At 39.8% G+C, this 25,183-nt stretch overlaps 2 protein-coding genes across 4 annotated transcripts; one reads left to right on the plus strand and one right to left on the minus strand.

Annotated features, from left to right (window-relative positions):
* Positions 1–357: 357 nt before the first annotated feature.
* TXNDC17 (thioredoxin domain containing 17) lies at positions 358–3,065 on the minus strand. Its single transcript, XM_034421072.3, has 4 exons — positions 2,856–3,065; positions 2,240–2,321; positions 1,058–1,133; positions 358–546 (listed from the first exon to the last, which is right to left on the minus strand). Exons 1-4 carry the CDS (start codon positions 3,001–3,003, stop codon positions 478–480), a joined length of 375 nt encoding a protein of 124 aa, XP_034276963.1. The 5' UTR covers positions 3,004–3,065; the 3' UTR covers positions 358–477.
* Positions 3,056–23,599, plus strand: KIAA0753 (KIAA0753 ortholog). 3 transcript variants are annotated; one of them, XM_034421067.2, is made up of 17 exons: positions 3,056–3,321; positions 5,492–5,623; positions 7,443–8,019; positions 9,970–10,076; positions 10,240–10,302; positions 10,873–11,091; positions 11,915–12,083; positions 12,573–12,778; positions 12,993–13,162; positions 13,734–13,820; positions 15,104–15,182; positions 15,498–15,587; positions 18,098–18,232; positions 19,123–19,201; positions 19,530–19,650; positions 20,517–20,729; positions 22,314–23,599. In XM_034421067.2, the coding sequence occupies exons 2-17, from the start codon at positions 5,531–5,533 to the stop codon at positions 22,429–22,431; spliced, it is 2,526 nt and encodes an 841-aa protein (XP_034276958.2). In that variant the 5' UTR covers positions 3,056–3,321; positions 5,492–5,530; the 3' UTR covers positions 22,432–23,599. The 3 variants fall into 3 exon arrangements, with proteins under 3 accessions (XP_034276958.2, XP_034276961.2, XP_034276960.2); XM_034421070.3 differs by having other exon boundaries at positions 3,245–3,477; XM_034421069.3 differs by having other exon boundaries at positions 3,250–3,468.
* Positions 23,600–25,183: the final 1,584 nt, after the last annotated feature.

A 25,183-nucleotide genomic window follows, 5' to 3' on the forward strand; every position in this document is an offset into this window, starting at 1 on the left:
TTCTTGATCATTGTAAATGTATAGAATAACTTTACTTTCTCATCCTTGTCCTCGTATTCCCTAACTTTGGAAGTTCACTAAATATAAGAACAATATAAAATATATAGAATATAAACTATTCTAAGTAATGAAGCTATATAATTTACTCTTTAAAAGAAATTCAACAGTCTTTATTGCAGTGGACGTTCATTTAAAATATATAGAATAGCAAATTATTGCAGAAGCCTGAATTCTTTCTAAAATATATTTGCTTTAGACAGTGAAACTAAGGGAATCCAATCTAATTTTATGAGTAGATAATCAAGTCTCCAGCAAATTGGTTCATATGAACTAGCCACAATTTCAGTTGATACAGAGTCCAGTTTTACAGTGATTTTATTTAAATTTGATGGCTTAGATTACAGATTTATTCACGTACTGTTTGACACAATGGTTTCATCTAAAAGCACTTCCTCTGCTGGTAATAGCTTCAATTACTCAGTCCTCTGTAAATAGCATTCGCACAAGGTCAGATTTAAAGCAATCTTCTTCCACCAGCTTCTGAGGCTGAAACAAAAGTTAGGATATATTATTGTTTTTCCAAGTATGATAGGAGATCCAAGTCCTTTGTAGAAATATTCCTTTCTATGTACTGTTGTTATATTGCTAAGTAACTTAATAGTTACATAGCTTATTTTTGGATACATTTTTCTCAACTGTACTCTTTCCAGTTTTTCTAGTACTCCCACAATCCCTTTTTGGCTACCAGCTGGACTTTTAGAAGACACAAAATTATATCTGCTAAATTACTCAATTACCACAAATGAGAAATAGTTTATCCATTAAGATACCACTTTGTTCAGAAAATAACTCTTTGGACGCTTGTGAGATTTATACAGAATTAGACCAATTTTTTGCAAATATAATTTCTTTATAGGTTTTCCATTTTTAGTTGAAAGCAATAAAGCCAGACTTAAGAATAGAGAAGAAATATTTGGCAATTCGTCTAAGTACTACAGGCTCTTGACCACATTTGACTCTTTCAAAATTAATTAGAAAATGTACAGTATATACTTACAGTTCCATATTTGAGAAGTGTAGGCACACCAGTTAACTTAAGATTCTTCTTGAATTCGTTATTGGGATTTTTCCAGCTATGGAGAAAATAAAATAATGGTTTTATATCTTAAAATATACTTGAATATTGAAAGAAAACCATTTTTGTTAATATTTAACAAATAAGTTGCCATATTTGACAGACTGAGAAAGGCAAACTTTTGATAAAAGTAAATTACCCTTGACATGATGTGATCCAGACAGATGAGTACAGTGCACTCAATCATCTTTTCAAACATTGCTGTGTTTCAGAAAAAACAACTTTCAGGTGGGGAAAAGCAAGATTTTGCAAATACACAAGACAGTTGCTATGTGTGGAAATCATGAAAATAAACTGCAGTCAATTGTACATTTGAAATCTTTTAGATTCAAACAATGCATAACAGTTGGTCCAGAATGCAGCGGTATAAAAAAGCTATGGGTATGTATCAGCATATTTCCAGTTGCTGATCATCAGCTATAAAGCGCTACATAGCATAGGGCCTGGTTATTTTAGGGAATGCCTTTCTCCAACTGTTTCTGTAAAATTCAAATGCAGCAGAATAGGCATGCTCAGATACCATCTTTTAAGTAGTGCTCTCTTATAGGACCCAGTAGGTGTGTCTTCTTGGTTGGAATACCTGCTATTTACAATGGGTTTTTAAATATTCATTCCATTTCTAATTTTTGTGTGCTGTCCCAAGTGAGTGGAAAGATCTAGAAATTTATATAATACTTGGCAAATACAACCTATTTGTTTTATTGTAAACTACCTAGAATCATGTAACAGTGAGATGGGCAGCTATATAATCAAATTTCAGAGTTCAAAATGGTAAAGTTCAGCTGATAAGAGATCTGGCAGAAAGGAAAGCAAAGTATAAGCAGGAAATGATTGCAGAGGATCTGATCTGAATAGTCCTCTGTCTCAAAATTGCACTTAAACTAAAGCCAGTATTTCTGTAACTTAGGAGTTCCTTAAGATTTTTTTTTTTTTCTGATAGAGAACATTCTGCACATGGGGATTTTTAAATATCTTCACTACATTAAGACCCTCATACAACCTGACAACAGGCTAAATGTTACTAACACTTATGAACCATATATGCAATACTTATTTGGTTGGCTGAACCAAAGTAACTCTACCACCTTTTTCAAAATGTCTTACTAGTTTCTGGGTCCTACTTGGCAGTAAATGAATATAGATCCATCTGGCACGTTTGGGAGTTCAGCTCGTACAATGGGTTCAGCTAGGATAAAAAAAAAGGTTTCCAATTAGACCTTACAGAAGAAACAGTTATACTGCAACTTTCATCTCCATGCCCTCCTTTCCAACTTGTAGTATCCTCTCCCAGTTTCACTAGTTCTACGAAACTGGAGCATCCAACATAGAAGTTTTTAAGATTTTGGACAACCACTTGGTTGGAATGGTATAGGGTTCCTGCCTAAGCAGGGGGTTGGACTAGAACACCGCCAAGGTGCCTTCCAACTGGGTTAAATCATGTTCGGTTTCCCACTAGTACTAGTTCATGCGCCACAGTGACACCTGTATATGTGAACGGACTAATAAACTTCGATTTTTAAATTCCTCAAAAGTTATCAGATAACTTATCAAGTAACCTTTTAAGGCAGTTCATCAACAACCATTTTATAGAAGAAATTAGAAATATTTAAACCTGAGGAAGAACTTGTCAAAACCCTTTGCAGCTTACATTTACAGTATATGACTGCAGGGAAAAGGCGGTGGAGAAAGCCATTCGTATAAATGATTAGAGATGGCTTACCCTTAACACAATCTGGGCACCAACTAGTACCGCTGTCTGGATCTTTGTCACCGCTAAAATACACGAATACTTGGCCGCGCTGTTCCTGTTCGCGGGCGACCCGAACGAACTCCTCGTATCCGTGCACAGAGATCTCTTCCCAACCCATGATGGAATCTCGTGCCTCTTGTAGAAGGGCGGAAGTGTGCAAAGACGAAAAAGGAAAAGCGAGGACCACGCCTCCCCCATCGAGGATGGTGGCCGCTTGGGCCAAAAACCTTTCAAAAGAATTTTCAGGATTAAGATTGAGGGCGTTGCGAATTTTCCCGGCAGCTAATTGGACATTATCGCCACCCGTTGTCCTCGAACTGTTTCATGGCGTCCTTGAAAGCGCCGGTTGCCAAGGAAGCAAGAAGAAGGCGGGATCGGCTCAGCCTGTAGCGGACCCCCGCTATGGCTCTGTAGCCTTCTTCCGGTAATTCGTCAGGTTGGTCCCGTGAGTTTTTTTTCTCGGAGAGAGAAGGGGAATCTCATCTTGATTTTGGCACTTATCTAATCTAAGTACAGCAGCAGCAGCAGTAGCAGCAGGAAGGCCGAAGGTCCAGCTCCTGGCAGCGGCTAACAAAACGAAAATGTATGGGCTGTAAGTGCTGCTCAGAGATAGATTGCATTGAGGGGTCCTTAGTGCTGTCTGAACTTGATTGTCCCAAAGGTGCTTTTTTTTTTCTCAAGAGGCAACTGGACTTTCTGGTTTTTCTTTGAAGACGTTTCGCTTCTCATCCAGAGCTGAAGAAGCTTATTTATTGGCTCGATTTATTTATTGGTTCGATTTATTTATTGGTTCGATTTATATGCCGCCCTTCTCCGGAGACTCAGGGCGGCTTACAATGCGTTAAGCAATAGCCTTCATACTTTTGTATATACCTGCTTAGTAGGGCTTTGCCCCCCCCAAGCGGTGTTCTTTTTTATACAAAGTCAGCTTATTGCCCCCACAATCCGGGTCCTCATTTTACCTACCGCGAAAGGATGGAAGGCTGAGTCAACCTTGACCCTGGTGAGATTTGAACTTGCAGTAATTGCAGACAGCTGATGTTACTTAACAGTGCTTTTAATCTGCTGTGCCACCAAGGCTCTTATTGGATGAGAAGCGAAACGTCTTCAAAGAAAAACCAGAAAGCCCAGTTGCCTCTTGGGGAAAAAAAAGCACCTTTGGGACAACCATTACCTGGATGACTGAGAAACTTCATAGACCAGAGGTCTTCAAACTTGGCAGCTTTAAGACTTGTGGACTTCAACTCCCAGAATTCTCCAGCCAGCATAGCATAGAAATCTGGGAATTGAAGTCCACAAGCATAGCTGGCTGGAGAATTCTGGGAGTTGAAGTCCACAAGTCTTAAAGCTGCCAAGTTTGAAGGCCTCTGCCATAGACTCTGAGCTTGATTGTTTTCTTGCAGATGTTTCATTACCCAAACTAAACGTCTGCAAGGAAACAACCAAGCTCAGAGAGCACTAAGAACCCCTCATTTCAGCACTGGGTTTACACTATCGATAAATTACACTATACGAGGAGGATCTGATTAGCCTTCCCCAATCCTGCTTGTGACATTTGGGTGGTTATAAGCAGAACAAAGCTGGAACCAAAGCTGAACCACGTCTTTATTGCCTTTCAATCCCTCAGTGATTGTCAAAGCTTGAGATAACTATAAATCTTTTATATGAATCATGTGATATTTTCTGGGGGGGGGTTCTGCAAAGGAATTTTCTACATCTCTGTGATGAATAATTTTATAGATTGTTAAGGATTTTAAAAATGTAATCAGAATTTTTATAAGTAATTGTAACTGATGATCAGGTATTTATAGTTTTAATCCATTCTATTTCTGGTTACAACTTCTTTTGTTGCAAAAGGTTCCTGCATGTGTGTCTACTATGTTTTAAAGTCTTTGTAAAGAAGAAGCAAACTAACTTGTCAGTCCCTTTGCTTAGTTACATCAATGATAGAATGATGGCAAATTAGCCTTAATATAAGGAAGCTTTATTTCTGATATTCATCTCTCTCTGTGTTTCTTCCAGATATCTAATATTGGAGGCAAGCAGCATTTTTGTGCTGCTTTTTGAGAGACAGCTGGCTATATAGATTCACCTATTGTAAGAGTTTGTTAATCAAATTTGTAGGGCTACTCCTCTCACACAAAGTGATTCTGGATGGCATACAGTAAAACCAGTAATTAAAACATTCTACAAAACCAATTGAAAAAATAAACATAGATAAAACAAAACCAAACAAAATGATTCCATAACTAAATTCCATTCCTTTATCATAAATAAAGGAATTCGTCTTTGGTGTATATGCTTTCAGTGTACATAAGGAGGATAAAATACATTCATCAAGAATAAAAAGATACAACACTTAGTGATAGTCAAGGTTACTAATAAGCTATCAAATCGTACTAGGAAACAAAAACAATATAAATTGAAAGATACAAGCAACATGTTTATAGTAACGATTGTATTCTAAGCATTGTAAGTGTCAATGAGTGAACTGCAATTCTAAGCATGCTTGGAAAATTAAAATTCTTATGCCTAATTAGTGTCTCTCAGCTAAGAAAACAGAATGTGTTTGTGCTAATGGGAATTTAATATTTGGTGACTTTCAGTAACTTCATAAACAACAGGAGCTTGAGCTTCTGAAAATTATGATGGAGCTGCGAAAAGCAACTACAACCACTATTCCTTTGGCATCGCACCCACAAATGGCCAAAAGTGACACAAAGTCCCCACAGATACAGGTATTGTGCAACATCAGCATCTTCTGTGGATTTTACATGATGAAATACTAACATGTAATAAGCTTGCCAATATGTATTCTAGCATTGCCAACCTGTAATTTTATTTAAACAAACCAATGATGTGAAGATGCTGATTCTTAGAAACATATTGAATGGGATTTGTGTTTTTAATACTAATTAACATAAAACCAGTAAGTAAAATCCTGTCTGGATTTGTTTTATGATTTTTGCCTTTAAAAAACTTACAGTTTTCCATGTATGAATTGAGGTATAAGACCTATGTTGGAGGTCTTATAAGACCTCAGAGGAATATGAGAGGAATCACAGAAAGTTATGGCCCAACATCTGTCTTCTTCCTTTTGCAAAGCAATTATTATTATTCCTCTAAAGTTAGTATAAGATATATTTGGGCTATATAACTGCTCTCTCTGTGGAGAAGCTAACAACGTGTAGTCCTCAATGGAACTGCTTCCATATGGAAGGAGGTATGCAGTGGGGTACCCCAAGGCTCTGATTTTAGGCCCAGTACTTTTCAACATATTCATCAATGATTTGAACAAGGGGATAGATGAGGAATTCATCAAATTTGCAGACAACACCAAGCTAGCAGGAATAGCTAGCAGAACACTCTGGAAGATAGGCTTAAGATACAGAAGGATCTTGATAGACTTGAACATTGGGTGCTATCTAACAAAATGAAATTCAATGGTGAAAAAAGTAAGGTTCTAATTTAGGCAAGAAAAACCAAATGCACAGGTAGAGTACAGATGGTACCTCGCTCAATAGTAGTAACTGTGAGAGGGATCTTGGAGTCCTACTGGATAATCATTTAAATATGAGCCAGCAATGTGCTGCAGCTGCCAAAAAAGCCAACACAGTTCTAGGCTACATAAACAGAGATCCCTGTTGTATCAAGATCACGTGAAGTGTTAATACCACTTTATAATGCCTTGGTAAGGCCACACTTGGAATATTGCATCCAGTTTTGGTCGCCATGATGTAAAAAAGATGTTGAGACTCTAGAAAGAGTGTAGAGAAAATCAACAAAGATGATTAGGGTACTCTAGATAAAACATATAAAGACCGGTTGCTGGAACTGGATATTTCTAGTCTTATGAAAAGAAGGACTAGGGCTGACATGATAGCAGTGTTCCGATATCTCAAGGGTTGCCACAAAGAAGAGGGAGTCAAATTATTCTCCAAAGCACCTGAGGGTAGAACAAGAAGCAATGGGTGGAAACTAATCCAGGAGAGAAGCAACCTAGAACTAAGGAGAAATTTCCTGACAGTTAGAACAATTAATCAGTGGAACAACTTGCCTCCAGAAGTTGTGAATACTCCAACCAACACGGGAAGTTTTTAAGAAGATGTTGGATAACCATTTGTCTGAAGAGGTGTAGGGTTTCCTGCCTAAGCAGGGGGTTGGACTAGAAGACCTCCAAGGTCCCTTCCAACTCTGTTATTCTAAAGTCAGATAATTACATTAGTATAAAGTGGATTAATTTTTAATTATCCAGTTTACCTTTCAGTCAACTGGCTTGGGAAATAATTTAAGATCCTTGTAAACTGCTTATTCTGTGCTTGTGCAGAGAAATCTGAGTAGGTATACTAGCATATATAATGGTCTCCACTACCACCTTTAATCCTCACCACAACTCTGGGAAGCCACTTGAACTGCTAGGGAGTGATGGATTCAGTTGTCCAATGGTAGGGTTTTTGTTGTTGTTGTTGTTTTTGGTTAAACAGAGATTTGCATTTAGGTGATTTTAATCCAATTCTCACCTTGTACCACACTGCCTGTTTTAAATGTTTGGAACAGCTGCAGTTCAGCCGGAACGCTCCCGCATCGTCTGAAAACCTGTCAGTCCACTACACCAATCCCTGTCCAATTATCATAGAAAAGTTGAAACAGTCATCAACTCAACAGAACCAAGGTGCTGGTGATGGAGCTGATCTGAGGAGCTCTGTTGAATTCTCAGTTGTATCTGAAGAGAAGCTCAACCAGGCTGTTCAGCTGGCCAGAAGGGATGTGAAAAGAAAGCACCTGCAAGAGCAAGTGAAGCAGCATCTCACCAAGGTGAATAAGTGTCCTGTGGGATTTCGTTGGGGAAAGGAATCAGGGAATGCTGCAGTGTTGGAAGCATCTAAGTCCCACCTGAAATATGAACACCAGCTTAGTAACCCTTCTAAGATGGAGAGGAACAGCACTGGAGCAAAAGTCCTCCTTTGTGATCCAAGTCATGTCAAGTCAGGACCCGCTTTGTCTGATTCTCCACCAACACGTGATCCAGGACCTGGCCCCAAAAAAGAGGAAGACAAATGTGCCATAGAAATCAGAAGGCTACAAAAAGAGCTTCAGACTTACATTCAGAAAATTGAATTGCTAGCAACAAAAGGTAAGGGGGAAAGCTGACTTAAATGAAGATGCAATATAAGAAAGTAGAAGAGATACAGGTCACTCTCTTGGTCTAACAAACTAGGTACCTGCATACCTGCATTACCTGATTGGTAATGCAGAAGAATCTTCATGGGCTTTGTCTGTTTCCCACTGAATGGAGGCTTTGAATTCAAGGCAACCAGTATTCTTGTAGCAAATCCTGAGAAGTGGGTAAAAGATTAACCTTACAGGCAGTGGTGAAATGTAAAATTTGTTATTACCGGTTCTGTGGATGTGGCTTGGTGGTGGGGATAATGTGACTGGGTGGGCATGGCTAACTTTTTTTTTTACTTTTAAAAGCATTTTTTCTACAACCTCTTCGGCCGAAGAGGTTGTAAAAAAATGCTTTTAAAAGCCTCTGACAATCCCAGCTGAGCTGTGCGATCATCAGAGGCTTTTTTTTTTACTTTTAAAAGCATTTTTTCAGCCAAAGAAAAAATACTTTTAAAAGTAAAAAAAAAAAAAGCCTCTGATGATTGCGCGGCTTAGCTGGGCATGGGGGGAGGCAGGGATTTTTGCTACCGGTTCTCCAAACCACCCGCCTTCATCGCTACCAGATCAGGCGATCGGGTCCAAACCTGGAGCATTTCACCCCTGCTTACAGGGAAAGAAAATTGTGACAAGCAAACTGACAGCAAAGAACGATGAGTCTTTGTAACTGTTGTTCCTAACTTTCAGGACTTCGTTGTGTTACATTCTTAAGTCTAAATGAGGCTTGTAAAGAAGACTTGAGTAAGCATGAGGCTCTGTGTCTACTATCCCACCCATTTATCCTGCTAGCCATCTCCCAGTTCAATACAAAGAAATGTTCGTAATAGTAGTGCTTGACCAGAGACTATTTTTGCCAATGTTACTAACCAGAGTATATGTACTTTGCAGCCAGATTCTCCCACAGACTGATTAGAGTCTTAAAATTGCAGCCCATATGGTCCCCCTTATTCATTTTCTGAAGTCTGCAATGATATTCTGTAGCACTGATCTTGGGAAAAAAGTATCAACACAGTAACAAATCAAATATATGTGGCCAGACTGAAACTGCTCTATTTTGCAGTAATACTTTTAATTTAATAACTACATGCTTATTAGCATACTATGATACTTTTAGTTTCTTCATTTTTGTATCAATGTATGAAAAGGCTTCAGTGTTGTGCTCTTGGACTAATGATCTCGTGAAATAATTTGAGTTTAAGCCTGCTGGTTTTGAGGCTAGTTGTGAGCTGATTATTTGAACTGCAAGAATTAAAGAGAAGAACTCTTGGAAATCAGTTTTAAAGGTTTACACTTGAGACAGTAAAGTGAAGAACTGTCTGAATATTGCTGACTTCTTTTGTGTAATCTGGATCTAAGCTGCTATTATGGGATATAGGGCATTTAATACAGTTTTTGGAACACTTTATGATGGCTTTTGAGTGACACCAACATTTTTTTCATTGTCTCTTCTCAATTGTAATTGTGTTATGTATTTCATGTTTTCTACACCAAATTGTCTGTTCTTAACTAAGCATATGAAGGGACGTGGTGGCTCAGTGGCTAAGACGCTGAGCTTGTCGATCCAAAGGTTGGCAGTTCAGCGGTTTGAATCTCTAGTGCCATGTAATGGAGTGAGCTCCCGTTACTTGTCCCAGCTTCTGCCAACCTAGCAGTTCGAAAGTAAAAAAAAATGCAAGTAGAAAAATAGGGACAACCTTTGGTGGGAAGGTAACAGCGTTCCGTGTGTCTTTGGTGTTTAGTCATGCCGGTCACATGACCACTGAGACGACTTCGGACAGCACTGGCTCTTCGGCTTTGAAATGGAGATGAGCACTGCCCCCTAGAGATAGGAATGACTAGCACATATGTGCGAGGGGAACCTTTACCTTTACCTTTAACTGAGCCTAATCAACTGTTTTCCTAAACTTTTTTTTCCCAGAGAGAAGTGAAATATGTCTGGATCCTGAGGAAGAACGCCGGGTCCATATTCGGAGGCAGGAACAAGCTGTGCGCTCTGCCCGAGTGCTCTATGTCCTCCAGCAACAGGTCTGAACAATCTCTGGAAACTTTGGGAAGATATTTCAGACCCAAATTGGGGAATCAAAACAAGGCAGTCTGAACCAGATAGCTTGGTTCCAAATTATTATGCAGACAGAGAGTTTTCCAAACTGCATTCTGTTGTTAATTTATTTGTCGCATTATCAAACAGGTAAAACAAATCCAAGAAGATCTGGAGAAGCTGAGTCCCCTTAAAATTAAACATACAAAGAAGGTGAGATGAAATTGCTTTACGAGTTTGGGGGAAAAACTGAGTGATGAGGGACAAGCTTTGGAACAGTTTTTCTCAACCTCAGAAACTTTTAAGATGTGGCTGGGTAATTCTGGGAGTTGAAGTTCTCCCATCTTAAAGTTGCTGAGGTTGGAGCCTCCCTGAAAGGTCCTTTTGGAGAATAGTTGGTAGCATGCAAGTAGAAGATGACTTTTTCAACTTCGTGTTCAGTGTGCTTTTCACTGAGCTGTGCGACCTGTCAGTCAGACCTGACATAAGTTTCTACTTTGCGTATCGTCATAGCAGTCTGATTTTGCAGTATTCTATTATAGTCATTCATCTGATACAGACTAGAAATGCCTTCTCCAATCTTGGTGCCTTGGGTTGTGTGGGCTTCAACCCTCAGAATTTTCCCCAGTATCCATTCTGGCTGGGGAGTTTGTGAAAATGAAATCCACGGATCTGGCCAAGCTGCCAAGGAACTAGTGTTTGAAGATTGGGCGGAATTGCTCTGGCTGTCTTGATAAGAGACTACTTGATTCAAGCCAGAATTCTTTTTCCTTTGTGATGCAGTCACGAGCTATGGCCAAGCTGGCAGCAGCTCACAGAGGTGCCATCCGAGCTCTGCAGATGTTTGTCACTCATTTTGCTGACCAGTCAGAGCAACAGTCTGCCTCTGCGCATTGTAAAGAGCTGGGCAATCTCATCAGGCAACTCTCTCTCTGTTCTGCTCGCCTCGAGATGGACTCATCCATTCCTGATATCATCATAGATCTGCTGCTACAAATTGAGGTCAGGAGAGAGTGTGTTTTTTCTTTGCTTGGCATCCAAGGCAGTGTAATATAACCCTTCCTGGGGAGGAACAGATTTCCATCATCTAGAGAAGGCACGACCCTTTGAAATAAGTCTTAAATAGTGACATGTTTTGGCATTTGGTCTCTAAGGAATGAGCCATTGCTCTTGAGTTTCACATCAAATTGAGAATATGTTAAAGTTATCTATATGCTACTAAAGCGCTTAGTAATTTTTAACTGGGCAAAATGGTGTATCACGGGCAACCGTTTTTGAACCAAGGAACCCAAATGGGCTAACTTGCAGAATGTATATAAAATCTGGGTCTCATGACTCCTGTAGAATTGAAAGTTGGCAAATTTTATAAAACATGTTATGATAAAAAAATTATAATAAAACAGCTTATGACATAAATGTCAGAAAACATTTCCTGTGCTGATGTTTGCCTCTGCTGTATAGTTCATTGTAGGCTATTTTCAAGGCAGATACATCTTTCTAGTAAAGGCAGGACATTAGAAGTTCTGTCATTTTTGAAGGCATTGAGGAATCTGATGAAGAAATATCTCTAAAAGGATGACTCAACAGATTCATGGTTTGTCTCATTTTTAAAAAATGTATTGTACCCACAGGATGAGAAATATAATTATATATAAAATTATTCCTAAATCTTGCAGCAGATAGCATTTTTTCTTCTAATTTATTCAGAGGTGGTTTTGCTTTTTGTCGATTAAGAAGGCTGAACATCCACCTGAACTTTGCATCCTGTGTGGGTGTTCAGGGTAAGATTTTTGTGTGTTTAACATGATACAAATTGCTATGGCAGGATTTGGACTCTGTGTTGTCCAAAAAGGAGTCCCCCAGGAAAGGGCAGGAATGGCTCTCTACCTCTCAAGTTGATGCACCAAAAAGCCCCAACAGATTGCCAAAAAAACAAAAGAAATCTTGTGCATTGGACCGAAAAAAATCTTCAGTAGCTCGGAAACTTCTTCCCGGTGAGTCTTCTGGGTGCTGAGTTGGAAGAAGTTTGATTAGTAATTCTTACAAATCATGTCTGATTTTCCCCCAGAAAAATTGTAGACCCAGATAAGTTGGGGATTTCTGGGTGAACTCATTGTAACTTAACTTCTGGTCCAATTGGATGGTCAGAACTGAGGAGGTTCAGAATTGAATACTCCCAGAAGATGATGCTGAGGGGAAAAAAATGGTTATTTGGATGTTTATTATGTGAATAGACTCCTGCTTCCTCTTAAAATTATTCCCTCTGCTTCCTATCCCTAGATCCTACTGTAATTAAGTCAAACTCAGTATATTTGTCTCTGTTTTTAGTATGCCTCTGCTGCATACTGTTTTTTCCTGTCCCCTATTTTAGATAGTAAGTGCCCTATGGTATGCAACTATTCTTACTTTTTTTTGGTAAAGTGCCATGGTCATATAATAAATAAATACGATATGTGTAACATTGTCATAACAAATTACTTCAGATGAATATCGAGAATCTGCAGACTTGTTACCACATAAGACAATCAATCACTGCATTGCCAGAGCCCAGGAAGACGTACTCCCCGTTGAGCGAGGGGCAGTTGCACAGTGCAAGGGTGAGGCCGTAAGGAAATCAGGACCTTTGAAAGCAGAACTGAAATCAGGAACTCTGAAGAAGAGGGGAGGCTTGTTTTCCCTCAGACCTCAGGTACAGTTATATAATCATCAGCTTCTACTCCTCTTCCTTGTCTCCAAGCTTAATTTTAGGTGCTGTGAGACATACTTTCTCCCCTGATGTAATGTCTTTTCCTCCAAAATTACAGTGGTTGAAATGCAGGCTTTAATAGATGTTGTTGTGTAGGAAAAACTGCTAAAACGTGTCTGGAAACACACATTATTTTAATGTTTTTGTTTCTCTAAAGGGTAGCTGTCGACCTCCCAAAACAAAAACAGTGCAGCCTGTAGCCAAACAAGCCCGCTTTCTAGATCCCACCGTTGCATTCCGGCTTAAGGAGACCAAACCACCCATCCGAGATAATAGGGCCCCATGGATGCCTCCCAGTGTCAAGTCTCCCCTCCACTCTGCTCCGCGGTAAGTTAACACCCTTGCGAGGGCAGTTGTTAGTGGTATAAACATCTACAGTGGATTATGACGCTTATGATGGTTCATTTATGGCAGATGGCATAATAGTTTCTTCAAGTATAGCTTCTGAGATTTGATCTGGAGATTGAAACATTCAGGGCTGCTGTGTACTAAGATGGATCAGATATTTGATTCATTTGGTTCAGTATGATCTTCATTCTGCAGAATTTCAGATATTTCCAATGATCACCTAGTGATAATATGGAATGATCCTAGAACTTTCTGAATGTAAACTTAGTCATGGCCCTGTAGTCACCATTTCTGAGATCCTTTTGGGCTCGTATGCTATAACAATTGTCAACCTCTTCTGAGGAGGCCCTCATGTTCTTTGGAGACTCATTCCTGTCCCTCTTTCTGGAATGCTTGAAGAAATGTTTCATTCACCAGATGATGTTTACACCAGTGTCAATAATTAATTTATGATGCGGAAATTTATAATTGGTGCCAGTGGGATGGCAAAGGTTATGATAACCTTGTCTTGTTATTTTTCTTCTCCCACTTAAATTCAACATTCTTGTAGGCACCTGGAGAAAAATCCTGAAAATCCGGAGCCATCTCTGGAGATAGAGACAAAGGAAAAAGAAATACCTGAGAAAGAAGTGCCCAGGTAGGCCTGAAAGGGAGGGTGGAAGGTTGTGGATTTTAATACATTTTGGGAATCTTTCTCTCTCCACCCCCTCTCTCTCTCCCTCTCCCGCTCCTCCCTCTCTCCCTGTGCCTTTCAAGTAAATTTTTCATGCCTAGTCAGATCCTTGCTATGTTCTTGGCAAGGTGTTTTGGAAGTCATTTGCCTTTGCCTCCTTCGAGGGTTGACAGAGAATGGCTGGCCCAAGGTCATCCAACTGGCTTTGTGCCTAAAAAACACACAGACTCTCGGTTTCTGTCCTGAGGCCTTAATCACTACATCTAACTGGCTCTTTCTCATAGATACAGATTTTTCTTTCTTTGTCCCCAACAGATATCATTTGTCATTCTAAATTTGGACTGAAGCCCATGTGGAAGAACATTTACTTTGGGAATAGATCTGACTTGGGCTTGGTTTCCTAGACCAGCGTAGAATATAGCAAATAAAGAAAAAACAGCTATGGAAAAAAAATATGCCAATACTCTATATTTTACATCCTGACCAAAAAGAAGCAGTTGGGATGATTTCCCAAAATTATGAGAGAAAAGGAAAAACTCTGCATAGGGCAGTCCCAACTGCCATGTTTTCACAAAAAGCTGTGTCTATACATTTCTCGTGTTGTTTTCTTTGAAAACTATATGTACAATTAACTAAGTCCTTACACCTGCTTGGTACTTGACCTTATCTTGTCAGATGTCAAGAGTAGAGCAACATTTCACAAGAATATTGCAACAGAAAAATCTCACTATCTTTTCCCAGGGGAATAAAATAAGATTTCGGATCTAAATAATCACCTGACATCATTATTTCATCTCTTCTGACAATGTTCTATATAGTCTTCAGTACTTACTTGGATAGGAGCAGAAGTGATGACCAAGGCATCGGTTGGCTTTTCACTTTTGGAAAAGGCTTCCAAATTCTGTGATTTTGAGCTGTGGGAAGAAGCTTAGAAGCTCCAGTTCCTGGGTCTATTTCCCTTTTTTTGTGTACTCTTTTGCATTTGGTGAGGAAAGAATTAAAATCTGGAATATATTTTGCTGTTTCAGTCTTATCTCTCAGGAATGAAAACGGGAAAGATTTTAGGCCCTTCCATATTATTATAAAATCCTGCACTCTGAAAGGCATAGGCTTCAGAGTGCCCAGTCTGGAGAGATGCTGAATTATGCTGTCCTACTATTATTAATGTGTGTTCTGTTAGTCACATTTTAAAAAGATGACATGACTCATCAGATTGCCACTGTGTTGTGTTGGTTGAAATTTTTCAGGGACAATGGGACTTCCCCAACAGAGGAGGTGGAGCAAGCTGATCCTGAGGGCCTGGAGCTTCTTTTGGAAAAAGCGCAGGTAGAGTATGTCATTCTTCCTCTTTTTCTTTTGATTTTCTTGACATATTTCCTTGTTGATGAACTGAAGAAATAACTTCCTCCTTTCTTTCCAGAATTTTTATTGAAGAGCATCTCAAGGCTGGATATTTCACATAAGTTGAGTCTGACTCAACTCTTGCTTCCAAAGTCTTACCTCTTGTTATCAGCCTGGACGGCAAGTAAAATTGTTGCCTTGGCTAAATGCAAGAAGTAAGGCTTATAAGGCAACAATTGAGTCATGCTTATTACAATTAATTAATTCATTAATTAGACTTATATCCTGCTTTTCACATAGGAGCTCAAGGCAGCATACACAGTCCTTCCATTACAGGGCAACGACGGCACTCAAATAAGGAAGTCTGAAAATGTTGCCTTTCTTTATGAGGTACTTATTTTCCCTCTCTATCTTTTCAAAAATACCTGTAAAGTAAGTTTACAGATGCTGTAGAAATATGGTTGCCAATCCCTGCATTACTTGTTCAGGCAGACCTGGGAGAAAAATGGCTTTAAAAAGGGTACAGAAAAGTTTAGCTGTCTAAAATAGATGTTGAATGTGGTTATGGGTGAAACGAAAACTCCACTTTTGTAAACAAATGTGGCTCTCAGGTTTAATTCTTTTTCTCCATTGCATTGAATGCCGTGTTGTCGAAATACATCACAAAGTCCGTGTGAAACCACCTCTCCCCACCTCAGCTCACTTGATTGTTAAACAGTTTCACATTGGGAATCCAGTGCGTGATAATTTATGCAAAAAGTGTCAGACTTTACAAAGTAATTAGAAAACGTGCCAGACTTTTCTTCCTGCTTTCTTTTGAAATGGGTTATGTATTTAACCATCCCTATCCCCTAAAGTAATTTATCTTTGCAACATTGTTCCAAGAGTATCTTGACCAAAAAAAAGAGCTTTAAAGGATTCTAAAGCCAAACAAATTTCACCATAGAGCCATGATGGCAAACCTATGGCACAGGTGCCATAGGTGGCACGCAAAGCCATTTCTGAGGGCACACGAGTGTTGCCCTAGCTCAGCTCCAGCACACATGTGGCCACCGGCCAGCTGATTTTCGGGCCTTCCGGGTCCACCAGAATTTGGGAAATGGACTGTTTCCGGCCTCCGGAGAGCCTCCGGAGGGTGTTGAAGAAGGCCATTTTTGCCCTCCCCAGGCTCCTAGAAAGCCTCTGGAGCCTGGGGAGAGTGAAAAATGGGCCCACTGTGCCATCGTGTGCCAAAAGCGGGGGGAGCGCGGGGGGAGCATGCACACATGCGCGGGAGGGCAGGGCATTGAATTATGGGTGTGGGCACACATGCGCACGATCCCCCCCGCTGTCCCCCCGCTTTTGGCACGCGACGGCAAAAAGGTTAGCCATCACTGCCATAGAGCATATTCCACATATTCATTTTTAGTTTTTTTCACTAATATTCTGTAAGGCAAGAAGAAACCAAAATACAGGACAATAACCCAGAACAATATATTTCAATGTTCAATCATAATTTTCACATAACACTAAATTTATTAAAATAAGTTGGCATAAGTTATATAGTTATCCTTTTTTGTTGCAGCATCTATATTGTGGAAATAGTCATTCTGGGGAAACTAGGCTGGTTCCCTCTGCTGGTTTTCCACAAGCCTTTAAATTTTTTCAGAGCCTTGATTTGAGTTGTTACCAATTTTATTTTCTTTCAATTCATCCAGTTGTGTTTTTCTTTTTGTATGGAGTTGTTTTATTTTTCTACGCTTTGCCAAGAGTCCAATAAAAATGTGATTCATACTTCTGCAAAATCATTTGAACTTTATCAGTAACTTTTTCTGAAAGAGCAACTGACCATACTTTAACATTATCCAATAATAAATTATTTTTGAGTGATTATTAATTTTGTAGCTAGTAGTAAGAGACCTGCTCAAGAAACTATAAATGCTCTTAAACCGAGTTTATTTTATTGGCCCTTCTACCCTGTTTCCCGTAAAATAAGACATTCCCTGATAATAAGCCCAATTGGGCTTTTCAGCGCATGTGCTAAAATAAGCCCCCCACCGAAAATAAGCCCTCCCTGAAAATAAGCCCAACCCGAAAATATTTAAATGCATGCGCAGCCAGTTCCCGCCATTTCCTCTGGTTAGGGTTAGGGAGAGAGAGCTGGAAATCAGGTAAGATGGCAAGAAGAGCCCCATCTCACTCCACGTGCTGGCTTGATCCCATCCTCTCAATTTTAATTGAACTTGGTTTTAATTGGGTTGTTTTAAATTTTGGGCCAAAATTATTTAATTGTTTTTTAAACTGTTTTTTAAATTTTATATGCTATGTTTTATCTCGGCTGTACATCGCCCTGAGTCCCACAGGAGAAGGGCGGTATAGAAATAAAATAAAATTAAAAAAAAAAAGTAGTAAGACATCCCCGAAAATAAGGCCAAGTATTTATTTTGGGGTTCAAAAAAATATAAGACAGAGTCTTATTTTCGGGGAAACATGATACCAGAATTCCTAATTCAGACTGAGGTGATGTCGGCCATCTTGACTAACTGATATATTTTTGTTGCATTAGAAATTGTATCTCTCCTTGGAAAGAAGGATTGGTCTGGGGGGATCTTTGTGGTATAACCATTCAGAACTGGACCCCGGGGAAATACGATGTACCTCTAATACTATAGGGTGTTACAATTCATGGAACATGATTTGGGGTCACTGAAGATGCTTTGTGGCTCGGCTTCTCCCAGTGGATATTTTGTGTTGGGCAAGTAGTTTTAGAGAACACAATAAGCTATTTTCTCTCTCTCTCTCTCTCCCTCCCTCTCTCTCTCTCTCTCTCTCTCCACACACACACACACACACACACACACACACACACACACACACACTCTCCCTCCCTCCCTCTCCCCTCCCCCTTCCCCTCTTGTTAGGATGCAATAAGCTTACCAGGTATTTGTTTGGAGGATTGCCATCTGGAACAGTTCAAGAAGATGGAACATGACGCTCTTTCTGCACTCAGCATCTCTGACCTGGAGACAATGATGAAGAGGATGGAGGAAATAGAGGTGCATTCATTTGTTGGTTGCTGACCTATGCCTGTGCGTCAGGTTATTGAGCTTTGCTTTGAGATCTCTCGGGGGGGAGGGTGTTCAGGCACTACAAGCACTGAGCTCAAGAAATATCTTGAGACTCTGCTGTATTTTGCTGCTTCTGGCGCTGCATTTTGTCATCCTACAAGGGGAAAAAAACCCAACCTACTGTATTTGTTGTGTGCTATCTGGCATTTTTGCACATGAGAAAAACGGGGAGAAATAGCACAGGTTCTACTCTATCCTTTCTTCCATCTTCTCCTAATCTGACATTATTCTGATGTATTGGGATTGTAATTCTCAGAATTCCTTCTCAACCAGCATAGAGTGCTAATTGGGGAAGCTGCCTTCTGCCAAAATTTGTGTCTTATAAATTTAGGGCTTGCTCTGCTCTGCTCTCCTTTATTGAAGATTCCTTGAGGTTTCTGATGGTTTTACTTGGAGATACCCAAACTGCTAGAAATGTAGAGAGAGTCATTCTGGCCAATACTCCCATTTCTCTTGCCCTTATTCATCATCAAATTTTGATCCCCAAATTGGACACTTTGGGGTTATATGATTTTATGTTTCTTTTGTCTTTTTATAGGCTTCCCAGAGCCCTGCTAGCTTGTGGCAGAACATAAATAATGTACATTTATTGTATCCTGTACAAAAAGTATTGTATAAAAGTACTTTTTTCCAGAGAGAGAAAAGATAATTTCTCCCCATTCTGAATTCTCCATTAATTAAAGTTTCTCATTGCATAAAAGTAGAGCCGTTTCCTTTACTAGGAGTGTTTTAATCTGTCAGTCTCGTAGTCTTTCCCAAACCCAGTCAAACTAACTAAAATATTTGATTAATACTGGGTTTATCTTTCTATATTTAAGCACTATCAAGAAACTGTGCGCAGACGATACAACCAGATTGCTTACACTGATGTTGATTTCTGGGTCCAGGAGAGCAAAGGTGAGCTTCTGGTTTGGTTTTGGATTTTTAAGAAATAACAGCTGAGCAGTGAATGGTTCTCTTTCATTCAGTGGTTGTGAGAATATATTTTTACATTCTTAATATGTGTATATTGTAGAAATGAAGGAAACAAACATGGTTGATACTATTACATAGTCTTTTAGATAAACTCATGGTCAGCAAATAAATATTCCATAGATTCTTCTTGGCTTATGTTTTTATAAAAATATGTTAACTGAATGGGGAAGATGGAATTTGAAATACAGTGGGAGCTTGTCTGCTCTGGTATTGGTGAGGTAATTATTTTTCTAACAATTCCTTTTCCTAGAGGAAGAGTCTGTAGTGAGAAACCAACAACATGCAGTTGTTCATCCCATCCAGATAACAAAACTAGATAATCACAAAGAGCCACAAGTAGCCATAGTGTTGGAAAAACCCTTGGATGCCAGGTGAGTAAGAAATTTAACAGCTTACTGTGCTTAAACAGCATCATCTTTATTGATGCTAAAAGTGGATTTGCCCCCTTGGCTAGAATGTATGGAGTGTTTAGGAATAATCAAATTATCAAGTTATCACAGGACAGCAGTAATATTAGTACTTCAGGAAAATAAAAGCAAGGGAGGGCTTAAGGACTCTGGGAACTAGGTAGATAGGAACGTTAGGGCTAAATAGACTGAGACAGTTCTATCTAGCCCACCATTTTGCTTCACATGATTCTTCAGAGAAGTTTATGAGCACAGCAAAATTAAAACTTTCAACGTGAACAGATCAATGAAAGTCGGAAGGTGGGCTGAAGTGAAAGAGAAGCAGCTTTTCTTTCTTTGACTTTTCACCTTCTCACTGAAACTTGCTTGCCTTTATTGTTTTCTTTAATTGTTCGGGAGACAGATAGTTGAGGTCTAGAATCAGTGGTTGAAGTTACACAAGAGATGAGTTAGAAAGGAACAAGCACCTACGGTTAGGGGAAGTGAGCATTTAAATAAACTTGGGGGACAGTAGATGGTCTGTTTTAAGCTTAAGTGAGCCTGAGAAGAATAAGCCAAGCTTGCTAAAGAGGCAGAGGACTACAGAAAGAGTTAACAGCTGTACTGTAGTGAGATCCTATTGGTTTTGAACTATGAATTTGATTTGGGAATTCTAAATCCATTGTATAGCAGGCTCAGGGAAAGAAATGGGGGAGAAGACAATTGCCATCGTGCCCAGCTTCTTGTAGATGTTAGTTATAATAGGACTGTCTCAGTGAAGTAGAGGCTTTTGGTCTGATCCAATTTTAGGGCTTATTTTTTCCTAATTCTGGTTGTATTTGTGCTTTCAGCGCTATAGATGAAGAGCTGTCAGAGCCCAGGAGTGGGACTCTGCAGTCTTTTACACATCACATCCCCCCACAGAAAGAGTCTGGCACTTTCCTCTCAGTACCGAAACATGTTCTCCAAAGCCTTTCTGATTATGATGCCCGATACCGGCAGCACCTGAAGGGCATTTTCCTCGAAGAGGTGGGGCAGTTTAACCCTTGGAACATTGCAGAGAGGTATGGGGAATCTTGGCGTGCTTGCTTTCTTTGTATCTTCTGGAGGGATTTGCTTTTTTATTTCAAAAACCCTGACTTCACTGTCAGAAAACGGTATTTCCCTTGGTTGGGGAATTCTGGGAGTTGGAGTCCACACATCTTAAAGTTGCTAAAGCTGAGAAACACCAAGTTAAGGGGTTGAAGAGAATTGTGTTATGGGTTCTTTTAGAGCCACTAGGTGGCAGTCTATCTCCTTCTGTTTTTTTCCATTTTTCTGCCTTTGTTTTTCTCTGGCTCCTTTCACAATTTTCCAATGGGGCAAAAAATAATTGCTTTGTCTAGTTGGAATATCATTTAATTTTTCAGACGAATCACCTTCTTGGATATCTTGTCACCTTCCTTCACATTTCTGTTTTAGAGGGATTGTCAAGAGTAGCTGCTCTCACAGTTTCTACTTCCTTCCTCAATTGCCATAGCTAATGTTTTTGTTCCTGTTTTCTTCAAGCCCACCCCCAGTGGGACACAGGCTCTTTCTCATACCTGATTCACATATGTGTGGCATCCTTTATAGTAGGGTCAGGACTGTGGTGCACCAAGGGAGGGTTAAGGGAACAGTTCCCTCAGGTTCAGGCAATAAGGATGCTGCTGAAGTCATAAGGTTAGCAACAGGTGTCAAATGGAGTTGCTGCTGCCTATGCCCTGATCAGTTGTTTGACAGCAGTGCATCTGTGACAGAGGACAAAATTGGCGCTTTCAAGTCAGTTTTGACTCTTGATGACTCTTGCAGTTTTCTTAGCAGCATTTTTCAGAAGTGGCCTGCCAGTTCTTTCTTGTTAAGTTGTAGGGTATGGTTTTGAGGGACAGGAGGAAAAGAGGTGCTATCACAAAAAAAAAAACTTGAGTCCAGAATGGACTTGAGCAAATTAAGGCACCACAGTCTTAAAAACAGGAGACTATGAGTTCTAGTTCTGCCTTAGCCATGAAAGCTGGCTAGGTGACTTTGGGCCAGCCATTCTCTCTCAGCTCACCTCACCTCACAGGGTTGTTGTTGTGGGGAAAATAGGAGGAGGAAGGAATATTAGTTACATTTGCCTCAAGTTATTTATCAAAAATAATAAAGGTGGAATTAAAAAATATTTTTTTTAAAAAAGCCCAGTGATATGAGTAAACATCTCACGCAACACTCTCTGTAGTTCTCAAGAGATAAATAGAGAGAGGGATGAAGACCATTCACGCTTGAAAGATGTTGTTATGGTATCTTTATAACAAACAGTAATATTGGCCTGCATGACTTCGCTTTCCTAGTCTGGCCTATCTTGAAGGGTGGAAACCAGAACTGAGAGAAGTGAGTGGAAAAGGAGAGGGAGGTCTACATGCTGCTGCTCTGGATCAGGTTGTAGGATGTTTTAGAACAGGGTGTCAAACTGGCGGCCCGCAGGCCGGATGCGTCACGCGCAGGCCATGCCCACCCGTTTCACGAAGAGAAAAAAACATCGCGGAACGCCATGTGACGGCAATGTGATGCCACGAGTTTGACACCCGTGTTGTAGAAACTTTGGAACTCAGGTCTTGGCTGTTGAGCTACTTCCATTTCTTTCTTTTTAGCCTGGCAGAGGAGCTAACAGAAGAAATATTGACAGATGTAGCAGCTGAGCTCCATGGCTTCTGTGAGGACTATGCAGAAGCTGTCTTCACTTCAGAGTTTTTACAGGTGGCTGAGTAAGTGGCCTTTTGAAGAACACTGATAAACCAGGCCCTAATGAATACTGTTCTGCGGAAAGATTGAACCTGACAAAGACCAGTTCTCAGGAGTGAAATTTGACAATTCGTGTATTACTTTCTATGGTCCTTCTTGGGAAGGCTGGTACTAGTGGAATAAATAAATAATGTTTGGAGAATGCTGATCCTTGAAAGCCTGAAAAAAACCCCCCACTGTTCCTTTAAAGAGATGTTATGCCTTCCAAAGCACCTTTTCCCAATCATTTTCAAAGCATGCACAGCCTTATTGTCCATTTCATGATTCATTTGGGCTGAGTATTTGACAGATTATTCCCCTCCAAAGTTCTATGCCTTATAGAAAGGGTCACTAGTTTCTTGGTTGAGTTCTTACAGTGGCAGCCATTTTACAAGGTTGCTCATTACTCAAGGGCTGAATCCAGTTAGTTCAGGCAGTGACAGAAAGTGCCAGCTTTGTATTATGGAGAGTTCACTCTTAGAGATACTACAAGTTCAGCTCCTGGATTCTGTACCGCTGATGTTGATAACATAGTACCTCATTTTACAGAATTTCAGGTAATGAAAAAAAGTAGGCATCCAATACTTGAAAAAGTTGCTGACCCTGAGATTCTACATCAGTTTTGGGAGAAATGAATAAGATACTTCACCCTGTCAGTGGCTAATGGCAAAATAGGTTTGGTGAAAGATTTCCAATGGCGTCCCTATTGCCAGGTTGAACATTGGATGTCATTTCTGTTTCTCTTCTGTTCAGTTTGATTTCAGTGAGCCTTGTTTACCTTTTCTTAGAGGGTTATGAATCAAACAATTATTTGGAGTTCTATTTGATGCTGATGCCTCTTCCTATTGAGATGCTCTCCTATCATTTGCAGTCAGTCTGCTGTATTTCACTGTATAGAAGGAAGAGTTATGCATGTACAGCACTGATTTTAATCTGAATTGTCCCACTGAGCAACCACTTGAGGCTGAGACAATGGGAGTTTCCTTAAGCCAGCTTCTTTTGAAAATAAAAATTAAATATTTATTTTACTGTTGCTGTTTGACTAGCCATACTTATTTTGTATACAGTCCAGAGGGATTTGTACGATAAATCAATGCAATTCATACTTGATTGTTTTTCTACATAAAAATTATTAAACCGGCTTAATGTACTTAAATGTTTTGTGTAATGATTTTCTTTCTAACTGCATTGTTTTGTAATTTGTGTTTATAAAAATGAATTCTTAAAAGAGGATGGCAGAAAGGCTTCAGTCACTGTGTTGCACAAATTATTATTATTAACCCATTGGTTTTGAGATGTCTCAACGTGACCAAAGTGAGATTTTGGGGGGGGGGCACTGCTTGTGTTTGCTTCTTCCTTGTATTGCTAATGTCTTACTGGAAGGTCACCAAACATCAGCCACTTGTGGCTGCTGTAGATACAAAGTCTGGGACATCCTTGGCTTTTGGGCAATGCTCAAGAGGCTGCAAATTAAGGGGGCCTTTTTCTTTCCTTTGAATGAGTGAAATGGACAGTGGTGTTTTGTTTTTTTTAAAGGGGTGTGTATGTGTGTGTGTGGATCTATTAAAGAAGGAATTTCTTGGGGCATTTCCACCAGTATCCTACCCCCAGTAGATGGCAGCAAAACAATAACAGAGTTGGAAGAGACTTTGGAGGTCTTCTAGTCCAACCCCCTGCTTAGGCAGGAAAACCTATAGTATTTCAGACAAATGGTTATCCAATCTCTTCTTTAAAACTTCCAGTGTTGGAGCATTTACAACTTCTGGAGGCAAGTTGTTCCACTGGTTAATTGTTCTGTCGGGAAATTTCTCCTCAGTTTTAGGTTGCTTCTCTCCTTGATTAGTTTCCACCCGTTGCTTCTTGTCCTGCCCTCAGGTGCTTTGGAGACTAGCTGGACTCCCTCTTCTTTGTGGCAGTCCCTGAGATATATTGGAAGACTGCTATCATGTCACCCCTAGTCCTTCTCTTCATCAAACTAGACATACCCAATTCCAGCAACCTTTATATGTTTTAGCCTCCAGTCCATCCAATCAGAGAAGGGAATGTTTTCCTCTCAAGGGATCAACTGAGTTTGAATTAGAACTGACTATCCCAGGGGTGTCAAACTAGCGGCCTGCAGGCCGTATGCATCACGCGCTAGCAACGCCCACCCCCGGTTTAGCAAAGGGGGAAAAAGTTGTGATACGTCATGTGACGACAACGTGTCATTGCGAGTTTGACACCCCTGGTCAAACTGGCACATTTTATTTCTAAAGCTGCTTAACTATGGTGTGCATGAGTTTATTAAATTTATACTCTACCTTTCTCCATATACCTTATAAGCACTCAAAGCAGTTTAGAACATAGCAAAAAATAAATTATAAACCATAAGGAAAATCAATACCATCAAATTTAAAGCTAGAGACAGGTGGCATTTACCCCCAACGAGAATAGCCAGAATGTTCAAGAACAAATCTGAAAAGTGCTGGAAATGTCATCAGGTACCGGGCTCATATTACCATATGTGGTGGACATGTGTAGAAGCTAAAAGATACTGGACTAAAATATACACATGGTTGGAAAAAATGACAAAAAAACACATAGACTTTAAACCAGAGATTTTTTTTATTAGGAATTGTGCCGGAAACATACAACAGAGAATTGAGATATTTGATTGTGAATGTATTGACAGCGGCTAGAATTGTGTTTGCTAAAAACTAGAAAAATGAGAAAATACCAACGCAAGATGAGGTTATTAAGA

The sequence above is a fragment of the Pantherophis guttatus genome, chromosome 1, assembly GCF_059756535.1.
Source record: "Pantherophis guttatus breed Tessera chromosome 1, ASM5975653v1, whole genome shotgun sequence".
Classification (NCBI taxonomy): Eukaryota; Metazoa; Chordata; class Lepidosauria; order Squamata; family Colubridae; genus Pantherophis; species Pantherophis guttatus.

Coding starts and splice junctions, on each gene's coding strand:
- TXNDC17 (XM_034421072.3), bottom strand. CDS start 3,003: ATGGGTTGGGAAGAGATCTCTGTGCACGGATACGAGGAGTTCGTTCGG. Junction 1,134..2,239: donor CAAGTAGGACCCAGAAACTA/GTAAGACATTTT, acceptor TTTTCTCCATAG/CTGGAAAAATCCCAATAACG. Junction 547..1,057: donor CACTTCTCAAATATGGAACT/GTAAGTATATAC, acceptor CTTTTGTTTCAG/CCTCAGAAGCTGGTGGAAGA.
- KIAA0753 (XM_034421067.2), top strand. CDS start 5,531: ATGATGGAGCTGCGAAAAGCAACTACAACCACTATTCCTTTGGCATCG. Junction 10,077..10,239: donor TCTATGTCCTCCAGCAACAG/GTCTGAACAATC, acceptor ATTATCAAACAG/GTAAAACAAATCCAAGAAGA. Junction 20,730..22,313: donor CCTTGGAACATTGCAGAGAG/GTATGGGGAATC, acceptor CTTTCTTTTTAG/CCTGGCAGAGGAGCTAACAG.